Genomic DNA, 11,962 nt, shown 5'->3' on the forward strand with positions numbered 1-11,962 from the left:
ACATGGATGTGGGCATCAATGTAAAAGTCTGTGTGTGTGTGTGTGTATGGTGTGTGTTTATGTGGGTGTGTGTATCTGCAGAGGTGTATGTATGTGTATGAGTCACACTCTTCTCTGTGGCTGGGCGGGTCCCCCTTCAGATTTCTAAGTAGGAGGGTTTTTGTCCATCAGGTAAATTGATTCATATAAACCTTAGTATGATTTGAATTAACCAAGGCAGGATGTCAGGGAGGAAGGACCACTGGACTAGGAGTCTATCAGGGTAGCAAAGTCTCTTTTTCTTCCTGTGCTGCTACCTCCCTGTCCAACTGCAGAGAGTCTGGGACTAGGTGACAATGACGCTGTTGGGGTGTATAACTGTGTAGATGCCATGTTATCATAAAATGCATTTTAAATTAAGTGCCTAATTGCTCAAGGCACTTTCTTATCCCCTTCCTCTCTTCCAGTAATGTTGTATCATCTATAAATTAATTATTTCATCTACATTGTTTTATTTGATAACACACGGAAATTAAGATTCCGCTTACTCGGCAGATGACTATTTCTGTGAACGCATGCAGCTGGATGGGCTCATTTCTCATATGCCCACATCTTGAGCTCTTGAGCGGGACGGGTGGGGAGGGGAAGGCAGTGCAAGCTCTAGGTTCTCGGATGGCGACCCTCGGAGCATCTGCATCACAGTCCTCTGGGGGAACCTGCGGCAAAATGCAGATTGTTGGCCCCCAACCACGGCCCTGTTAGATCAGAATCCCAGGTATAGGGGTCCAGGAATGTGCCCTTTCTCAGAAGTTCCCCCAAATCGTTTTTGGGCTCGGTAAGGTTTCGGACCCATTGATGTAAAATAAAATAATGCCAAGAAACTCATACCTAAAACACTAACCTTTCCACAATCCTGCAGAAAGAGATTTCTGAGCCTGGCCACCTGAGGCCCTTGGGGTTGACCCTCAGTTCTCTTGGGTTGAGGACGCAAGGAGAGCATTCGGATTTATAGAGCGACACAGTGGGAACCGAAACAGGAGAGGAAGTCGGAACGTCTGTGAACAGAGCGGGCTTATCGTTGTAGTACATACAGGAGAACTGTGAGTGTCTCTCAAACAGAGCAATAAAAACCCATCAATAGGCTGCCAAGGCTGTCTGCAGTATTTAGACACATCTCCTAGATTTTTATAAGGAGAAGCACTAGGCAGTGGAATAGAGACAGAACTGGGATAAGGAGGGAAACTCCCAGACCCAGGCAGCTGTGGCTTTTGGGCACTAGGCCATAGGCCGCAAGGCCCATAAGGTGCGCTTGAAGAGAAAACAGAAGTGAGTTCCCCAGGGTGCCCATTTTGCTTTGTCATGGGTGTTGCTGTTGTGATTTTAAAAACTGTTTTCTCTTCCTGGAGAAACAAACACATTCAGAAAAGCCAGTCTTCCCCTCACAGCACTGGAAAAATAATAATTAAATAAGTCGGGAGAGATGGTCCTCTCCGGCCCCTGTACAACCTCGCTGCTGACCCCGCCTCTTGTTAGAGCCTGGGGTTTCTCAGTACACTAAGGAGGTCGTGGCCTCACTCAGCACCCATCCCACCCTGATACTGTCTCACGTGAAACCTCAGGTCCTTACACAGACGCCGGCAGAGAAATGGGAAGAGCACCCCATTTCCAGATGTCAAGGGCTTCTTGACCTGAAAGTAATGATTTGACTCAGCACAAACCACTGTGCTGTTACCAGGCGCCTCCCTCTGCCTCCTGGGAGCCTGGCAGGGGACGCTCACTCAAACCAGGCCTGAATAATGGGGACAGACAGTGTGCTGCCAGCTCTCAGCGCAATCTGGCTTCCTAGTTTATACTTAGCCACAACCTACTTAGTGGCATGGGCTTGCCTCTTAGCTCCAAGGCTCAGAAATTAGTCAGGCCTCTCTGCACAGAATCATTGGAAAATAAAACAAAATGCACCATTAAAAATTTCCTCTCATCGTCTTCTCCCTCCTCTCTCTTACTTGACCCCCACCAGAGGGAAAGATCGCCTACGCTAGTGGAGAAGCACAGGGGAACAGAATACCTGGGTTTTCCTCCAGTGGGTTGTGTAATCTTCAGCAACTTAGTTAACCCTTTCGAGTCTCAGTTTCCTTATTTATAAAATGAGGACAAGCATAATAGTACCTAGGTTATAGGGTTGCTGTGAGCTCTGAAGCGCTCATGCATGAAAACTGCAAAGCACGATGCCTGGTTCATAGTAAGCCCTCTGTAGCTCTCAGCCATTATCATCACAAGAGATGCTCCATGGAACAGAAGCCTGCTGTTGCACTTTTCAAACGGTAGGTATTGGTCACCATGTTACTTGAACAGACTGATGTTAACACAAGTCCACAGGCTGGGTCAGAGGCATTTAACAATGCAGAAAGAACCCTGCCCTGGGATTTCAGTGGTTAGTTTCCCATGCTCTGAAAGCAGCTTAGGGCCCAGGTGCAGAAGGCATGCCTTCAAAGAGACGAGTAGGGAGACTCGTTTTCATCCATTAGCAAGGGGAGGAGCATTCTGTTTAAATTTACAAATTTATCTCTGTGACCTCATCCCTCAAAATGTGGTCTCTGGGCCACCTGTGTTGGTAAAACCTGGGGGAACTCGCTCCAGTGCAGACTCTGGGGCCCCAGCTCAGCTCTCCCAATCCAGATGTTCTGGGATGGATGATTCGTTTGTACCCCTGGAAAATGCTTAACCCTGGATATTGTCAGGCCAGTAGACCAGCAGGAATTATGACATCTGGATCATTTTATACACAAAATACATTCAAGGAGGCATTTGTAAAAGTATTATCAGTGGGTCCCAAATTTTTTATCGGTGGGCCCCAAATTATATGAATCATCTAATTCTATTTTTATTTAAAAATATCTTTGCACCCATTTGTATAGCCACACTTAGGACAAAGCATATACATCACACCGAACGATGGCTATCTCTAGGCGGTAAGGTTACATGTGATTTATCTCATTTCGTGCTTTCATCCATTTTTAAATGTTCTACAATGAGTTCTACTAGCTTTTTAACAAGAAACAGAATGTGCTTTAAAAAAAAAAAAAAGCAACGCAGCCAGATGTGCAGCACTGAAGACTTCCTGAAATCTGCCAGAACTGTGGAGAAAGAAGGAAACAGAGGACTCATGTCAACCAAACTCTCTCTCAGAAGAGATGATGAAACAGATCTAGAGAAGGGAAGGGACCTGCTAGAGGTTGCCAGCCCGTTAGGGGCTGGGCGACGATGGAGCCCAGGTCTCCAGGCTCTTGGGCCAGAGGGCTTTGAAGTGCTCTGTGCTGGCCAGGGACCTGCCTCCCTTCCTTTCTGTTCTGTGAGGGTGACGGAAAGACCACAGGAAGTGCAATGATTCCGAGGGTGGAGAAGGATGTGATAGCCTTTGCAGAGAGGACTCTGCGGCTCTCACTATTCTCTCTCTGGGAGTTAGTAGGTCATTTGCAAAAGGCATGGGAAGAGCAGCTGATGAAAAGGTCTAGTAATTTGGAAAACTGCTTAACCTTATTGCTCTATTTCTGGATTTCCCCCCACGGCCAAGGACTGTTGAGATCCTGATATCCCCCCGAGGTTTCCCATTTAGGAATGCAGTGAAACCTCTGAAATCCAGAGGATTTGGGGAGAAGGCCAGCTGGAAGGAGGGAACGGGCTGTATACATTTTAAGAACATTCACGTCTATTGTTTTCAGAGACACAGAATCACAGATTTGGAAGGAGCTTAGTCCAGCTTCTGCTCAGTGCAGGACCCCCTTGTGCTTCCCCCTCACAGAGCTTTATTTGGGCTTCTCTTGAATGCTTCCAATGACAGGAGGCTCACTATTCCGATAGATAACCTATTTCACTCAGAAAAGTCTTCCTTCACCTGAGCTGGAATCTACCTTCCTGTAAGGTGCTGCTCGCCTTCCGATACTCATCCAGAACTGATATGATCCTTTTTCCCAGATGGTTGGTCCTGAGATATTTGAAAGCACTTATCATGCACCAAATAGTCTTCCATCATAGCATTCTCTTCTGCAAGCTAACCACCCCCAGGATACTCAACCATTCTTTATATGACAAATGTCATCAACTCTAATTAGAAACACAAACTGCTGTCTCTAATTAGCCTCTAAATTAATGACTATAAATTCAGGGCTGAGCGGAGCTTAGAGACCACATGCAGCAGCCTCATTATTTCACAGATGAGCAAACAGGTGCACTGAGGAAAATGCCTTACCCAACGTGAGAGAGAGAGAGGAGAGAAGCCAAGGTGAGCCCTGAAACCTGGCTGCATGAGTCCCCGTCCAGGTCCCTTTTCACCTCACCCTGCCTCCTATTATTCATAAGACACCAGTATTTCTCAAGCTCTTGAAAGTGCTTGGGAAGTTTACTCTCTTAGGTATTTCAAAAATTCCTCCTTCAAGTTATATTTGCACTGAAAGCGAAGTAGGGATTAGTGCAGGGCTGAATTTACTGGACGTTATCCTGCCAATGAAGTCTCTTGAAAGTGCATGAACGACCCCTTGCTCTCCGTTGTCAGAAGATCACCTCTCTTACCCCAGAATACTAGCTCAAAACGGACAGCACACTCCTAGGGCCTCCCAGGCCTGCCGAATTTTCCATAAGGTCCAGCTAACTGCTCAATTTAGGATACCTTTCCAACTTCGGAACCAAAAATGAATTTGCCAGAACGTGAGGTGGGCTGTGTTTCTGCTCGGCACTGTGCTTGTTTTAAAGTTTCAGATTCTCTTTTCAGTTTGGCCTGATGCTCTGATGAAAAGACAAAGCAAAGACTCAGAGAATCAGACCAGGCCCTTCAACGATTGGTTTCCTGCCCCAGTCCCCAGCAACCCCGCAGTCACATGCTTCGAAGGGAACATTCCTCCCGGCCGCCACCCACAGCAGTCTCCCTCTTCTCTCAACAAGGTATTGCATTTCCAGTTCTTACACTTGTTCTGGCACAAATTATAAGCTGCCTCGTGCTGCTTCCTGGTTTGCATGTGTGCTGGGCTCCATGGGCGCTGGACTCACATGGACCCAGGTTCCAGTCCTGACTGTGCAACTAGCTGCTTGTGTGGCTTTGGAAAGTTACTTAACCCTTCTGAGCCTCAGTTTTCTCATTTATTAGACGAGGACAATTATGCCACTTCCATCATAAGGCTGTCAAGATGACATAGTGTCTGAAAGGTGCCTAGCACAGTCCCTAAATTTTAGTTAGATTCCATAAAAGGGATCTGTTTAGTATTATTAATATTATGCCACAGAAGGCAGAGACTGAAGCCTATACTTTTCTCATGCTGCACATAGTGGGTGCTCCATAAATATGCCTCCCCAACTGATTCTTGTTTAGGCTTCTTTTTTTATTTTGTTAAAGATTGGCCCTGAGCTAAGATCTGTTGCCAATCTTTCTCTTTTTTTTTCTCCCAAGAGCCCCCCAGTACATAGTTGTATATTCTAGTTGTAGGTCCCTCTAGTTCTGCTATGTAGGATGCCGCCTCAGCATGACTTGATGAGCGGTGCTAGGTCTGCACGCAGGATCTGAACTGGCAAAACCCTGGGGTGCCGAAGCGGAGCGCGCAAACTTAACCACTCGGCCACGGCACTGGCCCCTTGTCTAGGCTTCTTTGGGCAGTAGGTTCATCAGAAACATTCTAAGCATCCTGTAATGACAGTTCCCATTTCTAAGCTCCCTTCTCCCCAGATTCCCTCCCCCAATAACGCTCTCAGCACGGAGACCCACCCTGTCCTTCCGCTTTGCACACCTGTCAGCTTGCATCTCAGGACAAGAGTCTCATTTGACAGACTCAGAACTTGCTGTCCAGGCAAAGAAAACTTTATGACGATGAACCCAACACAAACCTTATGTAACCAACCTGTCAGCAAACAGAGGGACAGAGGAACACTGACAAATGCCTACCCCCAAAAGAAACAAAGCAAAACGAAAAGAGATGGAGGGCAGGGGATTGAGACATGCCTAAAACGCTCTTGCTTCTCAAGACCCTCAAAACTGATCAAAGTTATTGTATTGAAAGTATTCCTAAAGGGACAGGAATATGGCTAAATTCCTCTCTAGCTGGGAATCTGAATTAACATTCATAGCTGAATTTTAACTGAAATTATGTTAGATGCGCCTCTAATGAAAACAGCATATAGACAGCATTTATTTTATTAATAATACCTATTGTTCAAGGGACTTACAAATGATGACAGGAAAGTTTCCAACTTTTTTTTTGTCATTTCTACCTGGAGTGGCTTGAAATTCCTGGCAGGTCATAAAGAGTTAAGGAATCTCCTACCTTTGCTAAATGCTGAGGATTTCCTAGCAGACTCTAAAAGAACAACTCTTTCTCTTGTCCCTATTGAAGATTATTTGTTTACTGCCTGAATTTGGTTTTAAGGACCAAAAGCAATAAAACCATGTGACAGCCCCAAGGAAAAGCTTCCACAATTTAGGGTGAGGGCAGAGTTCAACGACGCTGTGCTGGAGAGAATACACCAGTTCCTGGAACGACCGCCAGGTCCCCTGGCTGTAGCTCGGTCTCTGACATCCTCGGCTTCTTACCTTGAGCAGGTCATTCCCCTTGCAGGCGTTTGGTCTCTTCAGATGTCAAATACTTTCTACGGGCTTTTCCAAGTCCGAGATCCCATGAGGCTATTAGGAGTGTGAAGATTAGCTGGAGAAGCCGCATGCCACTCTGGGAGTGGGGCCCAGAGCAAGAGAAGGAGAATGTGATAATAGGTATGAAAGCCCTTGGAGAAAAAGGAAAAGTGCTGAATGGCACACACTCTCCAATTCGCCACAGCACGTTCCAAAAACAGGCTCCTAACTTTCCCCCGAGAGCTCAGTGCTCACCCAGACACCCATCACTGAGCTGACAGGAAGTGGGGGAGGCCAGTGCTTGCCTGGTTGGGGACATTGGCTGGGACAGAAGGGAAGAGAGAAGTGCAGTCAGCTTTATGAGCAAGTGAAATGGCAACGAACCCTGCAGGCTGATCCTCGCCAGGATGGCGTTGCCAAGGAGGACGGTCCACTCAGTCAAACCTGGGCCAAGCTCTGGCTCAGACACACGGGCAAAAATAGAAAGGGGGTGGGAGAAGAAATGTGTTTACTTTTGTGATTTTCCCTCATGTGCCTCTTAACAGTATTATAATTTCTCCACAAACAGGCAGTAACGACTCACAGGCCTCGCCTCCACTGATAAATGCTCCCAAACAATTCAATCTCATGGTCAGTATCTGGGCAGCCGGCAAGTGAGTTTGGGAGGCAGCACGAGGGAGCGGGTAGAGCAGTGGCCCAGGGTCTGTCACTAACTGGGTGGACCATGAAAAATGCCTCTCTGGGGCTCTGCAAAATAAAGAGGTCACATGAGACAGATCTAAAAATCTGCTTCAATTTTTGAAGTTTATATCTGTGGTTCTCAGCCAGCAGCAATTTCAGCCCTCAACGCGTATTTGGCAATGTCTGGAGACATTCTTGGTTGCTGCAACTCAGGGGGTACTACGGGCACCTAACAGGCAGAGACCAGGGATGCTGCTTAACATCTGACAATGCACGGGACACAGCCCCCATCACAGAGAATCACCTGGTCCAAATGTCAATAGTGCCTAGGGTGAGAAATCTTGGTTTATACCGAAGTGAGGAGAGTCAAAGGGAGAGAGAAAAAACGGACAGAAGTAAAGAACGAGGAAGGCTTAAAATCCTGTTTCTAGGTTACGAGGTATCCCTCAGCTAACTGTTTTCCAGCTTTTCGCCCTATGACCAATGTCCTTTGACTCTCCCTTGGAATTACGGGGCTCTGTTTGAGCAGGTTTTCCACAAGAACTTCTTCCTTATCCTTAAAATGCCAAACCCTGAGGTAATACAAAGATCTCCACTCTAAGACACGGCAAAGACATACACATAAGCAGCTTATTCAACAAGCAGAACTAGAAGGTGGGTGGTGGGGCTCATGGAGGGACAAAACAGATGCCCATAACTCCATTTCTATGAGTCAGTGTTTCTGATGTCACAACACAGAACAACAACCGTAGGGTGAGTGAGATGAGCTCCGCTGGGGGCAGGCGGAACTGATTTGGGGCGCTAGTGTTAGGAGAGAGACAGGTTTGCAGATTCAAAGACAAACGAAAGGGTTCAGCAATCAGTGCCTGTCATTCCACATTAAGTCACTGGACAGTTATCACAAATAGTTACCTGCGGTTTCCAGTGGGGGAGGCAACCATACTCCAGTCAAGGGGTTTTGGAGAAACAGGTGCAATGAAGTCATGGTCAAACAATTTATTTACTGTAAACTTTAGACTTTGCTCAGGAAAACAAGTGAAGCTGCCCCTCCAACTCCTGCCTACGACACCCTGTTTGAGCAAATCAGAGGAGCGGGGAGAGTCCGTATTCACAGCTGCAAGGTCCGAGATACTCAAGATCCTCCAGTCCAAGGGTGCAGGAAGGAAAGACTCCTTCAGAGACAAATTACCAGCAGCAATATATTACCCTTAATACTTGACCAATGAGGTAGATACACGGAAAAGTCATCAAAACATGGCAGTCCCAGGTCCTCTGGGACTGAAGCCCTTCAGACATAAACTTACAAGTGCCATGCAAAAAGGACCTGAACTGTACAAGAAACAAATAATCACTCCAATATGTTTTCTCTTTTTTACGGCTTAAAAAAATAATAATAAAAAAAAAAGGCAGAAGGATGTCCTTCCTCCTGCGCATCTCTATACAACTTTATTCTAAATTTATTACACTCAAGTTAAATAGTCTGTTTAGTGTTTTGTTGGGTGGGGGGGGGGGGTCTTAAAAAGTAGAAAAACCGCATTACAGCACTGAGTCATTTGTACTACACTTCCTCCCTTGTGAATCAACGCTATCACTAGGCACAGTACCTTGACAGTTCACAAAGTCTTCTGTGCCTGGGGGGTCCTCACACAGCAGTTCTCTGTCCCTCTCCTTACCCAGTTGATTTCCACTCTGTTCCCCCGTGCAATCACTTCTGCCGTCGCTGTTGTTGGAGTAGCCATTTCCATAGGCCTTCAAAGAAGACCTGCGCAGGCACAGAAGCTCCTGGAAGGCAATCCTGAAATCCGGGCTCCGGCAGTAGATAAGGGGATTGAAGGCGGAGTTGACATAGCCCAGCCAGTTTAGGAGGATGTAAACTTCCTTAGGGATGAGGTTATCCTGGATCACGTGCACAATGTTGACGATGAAGAAGGGCAGCCAGCACAGGGTGAAAATGCCCATGATGATGCCTAAAGTTTTAAGGGCTTTGTGTTCCTTCAAGCAGAACTTGGAGGTCCTTCGAAGTCCGCTCCGCCCATCCTGCTCCAGTTGGCTGAGGTTTTGGGCATGGAAGCGGCCCTCAGATTTGTCGATCTTCTGGAGCTGTCTTTTGGCCACCTGGAAGACCCTGGAGTAGACAAAGACCATGACCACGAGGGGCAAGTAGAAGGACACGATGGACGAGGCAATGGCATAGGCTTGGTTCGTGAAGAAGTCACAGCAAGTCTCCTTGGCATAGCAGTTGATGGCTTCCTTGTGGGTGGCCCGGTACCAGTGCATCTGGATGGGTAAGAAGGAGGTAAGACCTGACACGATCCACACCATCAAAATGACCACTCGGGCCTTATTCTTGGTCAGCAGACTCTGGTACTTGAAAGGCGACGTGATGGCAAAGTAGCGATCCACTGCGATCACGCACAGGGTCTCAATGCTGGCCGTGACGCACAAGACGTCAATGGAAGTCCAAAATTCACACCAGAAGTTGCCGAAAGTCCACATTTTCATGAGGATGTGGCTGGCCCCAAAGGGCACCACCGCCAGGCCCATGACCAGGTCAGCACAGGCCAGGGAAGTGATGAAGTAGTTGGTGACCGTCTGCAGACGCTCAAACTTGGCGATGGCTGTGATGACCAGCACGTTTCCAAACACGATGGCTAGGACGATGAGCGACATGACAATGGCCATGCCCACCACCCACGCCTCGTCCCGTTCCTGCGTGACATCTTGGTCTGGCGCGTGGCTTCCGTTGGGCGTCAGCAAGAAGACGCTGCCGTTCCCGGGTTGCCCCATGGCGCGCGGGCTGGCAGGTGAGTGCACTGGCTGCCGGCGCACCGGCCGCGCCTCAGCGGGCGGACCTCGGGCGGGGCGCTGCGGGCCGCGAGCGGACGCCTGGAAGCCTCATTCAGCGGCCGTGGGGTGCGTGTGCTGGGGGCGCGTGCCGCACTCCGCGGGTGGGTGCTCCGGGCTCGCGGGGCCGGTCGCTCCCAGCCTGCGCTCTGGAGAAGCCGCCTAGGAGTGCGCGCTGCCCGTTATGTGCACAGGACTCCACGGGAGCTGCCCTCCCCGTGACGTGCGAGAACTTTCCGCCAATGGCGCGCGGGCAGCAAGGGGAGCTCCCCCCTCCCTCCCCTGCGCTCCCCTCACCCTCCCACTCCCGGTGCGGGCCCGGGCGCGGCTCAGCTGCTCAGCGGCTCCCGGGCGGGCGGGCCCCGCTCCCCTCCAGCTCTCCTCCGGCTCCCCTGGCTGCGCCGAGAGCTGCAGCGCGAGCCGGCCTGCTTCCCAGCCAACCCGAGAGCTTTCGGCTCTTCGGTGGCTGCTACCTGTCTGCCCTGGGCGCCTATGCGGCTCGGGGTCTCAGGGCAGAGATCTCCCCCACATTCGGAACCAGAGCCCAGAACGCCCACTGAGACAGGCACGGACAGGCACACATGCACCCCGACAGACATGCTCAGACTTATACGGAACCACAGCACCAACACTGAGACACACCCGTCCAGCGCACCGACCAGCGCGCGCGCGCGCGTACAGAAACCGACAAACACAAAGTCACCCCTGTCCAACACTGAGACGCCGCCAGAAACCAGCACAGAAGCGCCTAGAAGCTCCCACACAGAAAAGTAAACAACACACAAACGCTCACTTTGGAGGTATGCGGAGCGCCACAGACACGGACGTCCCCATCCAGGTACTCCAAACCCATCACCCATGCACTCCAGACCTCCCGCTCCTCCCCCCACGGAACACGAACGCACGGACGGACACACAGCATATTCCCTTTCAAACGTTTGGCAAGACCACAGGAGGTGACTTCAACAGCTGCCGATTTCCTTAGCACGCTCGCTGTCAAGCACTTTCGGTGCCCTCCTGGGGATTCGCAAGCGTTGAGACACACAGTTTTCCCCTTTGGATTTCATTTGGAGCTGGGGTGCGCATGTATGTGTTTTGGGAGGGAGGGAGAAAGTTGTATACTTCAATTTTTAATTCTTGGGAGTGTGGCATCACGCCATTATCTGTTGGAATGCAAATGTGTTGAAAATGGAACATTTTTTCTTTCAACCTCAACTTCTTCAGTAATCCCGTTGCAACTAGAAAAATCCTTTCATCTGCTGGGTGGTTTGTTGATCTGTTGGGCTGGCCATATGAAATTGCTGCTATTCGGCAGTTTCTGACTTAGAAATGGCAATTTCATATGTCTCAGACTATGAAGAATCTGTTAACAGTAAGAACATTTTGAAACCACAGAAAGCAAAAGATAATTTCTCCTTAAAAAAAGGTCAGACCAAGCCTTAAAACTAGGATCTTTGCCCATGAAACACTATCCTTTGCATCTGGTGTGTGACTTGACCATTAAAAAGAAATTAATTTTCAGGGTTTGATTTCATGTATTAGTAGTATCTTTGAAAAACTGAAAGTAATTCATGCAATGTTAGCCAAACATACTTTGTAGATTGCATAATAACATAACAATGGTTAACATTTATGGAACATTCTGCTCTGTGCTCTTCATGCATTATTCCATTTAATCCTTCCCACTGTCCCATGGTAGGGGGGATACTATTTTTAGCTTAATTCGCAAATGGGGCTCCAGAAGGAAGAAAATTTGCCTCGGGGCACAGGGTCAGAGGCAGGAGGTGAACCCAGGTCTGCCTGACTCTAAAACCCATCTTTTAGTGTTTTCAATGTACTGCATCATCATGT

The 11,962-nt window shown here is 48.6% G+C and overlaps 1 protein-coding gene across 1 annotated transcript; it reads right to left on the reverse strand.

Moving 5' to 3' along the window:
• Positions 1-8,248: 8,248 nt before the first annotated feature.
• ADRB2 (adrenoceptor beta 2) lies at positions 8,249-10,332 on the reverse strand. The gene has a single exon (XM_008523316.2). The coding sequence runs from the start codon at positions 10,052-10,054 to the stop codon at positions 8,804-8,806; it is 1,251 nt and encodes a 416-aa protein (XP_008521538.2). The 5' UTR covers positions 10,055-10,332; the 3' UTR covers positions 8,249-8,803.
• Between the last annotated feature and the right edge of the window lie 1,630 nt (positions 10,333-11,962).

This window comes from Equus przewalskii, chromosome 13, assembly GCF_037783145.1.
Source record: "Equus przewalskii isolate Varuska chromosome 13, EquPr2, whole genome shotgun sequence".
Lineage (NCBI taxonomy): Eukaryota > Metazoa > Chordata > Mammalia > Perissodactyla > Equidae > Equus > Equus przewalskii.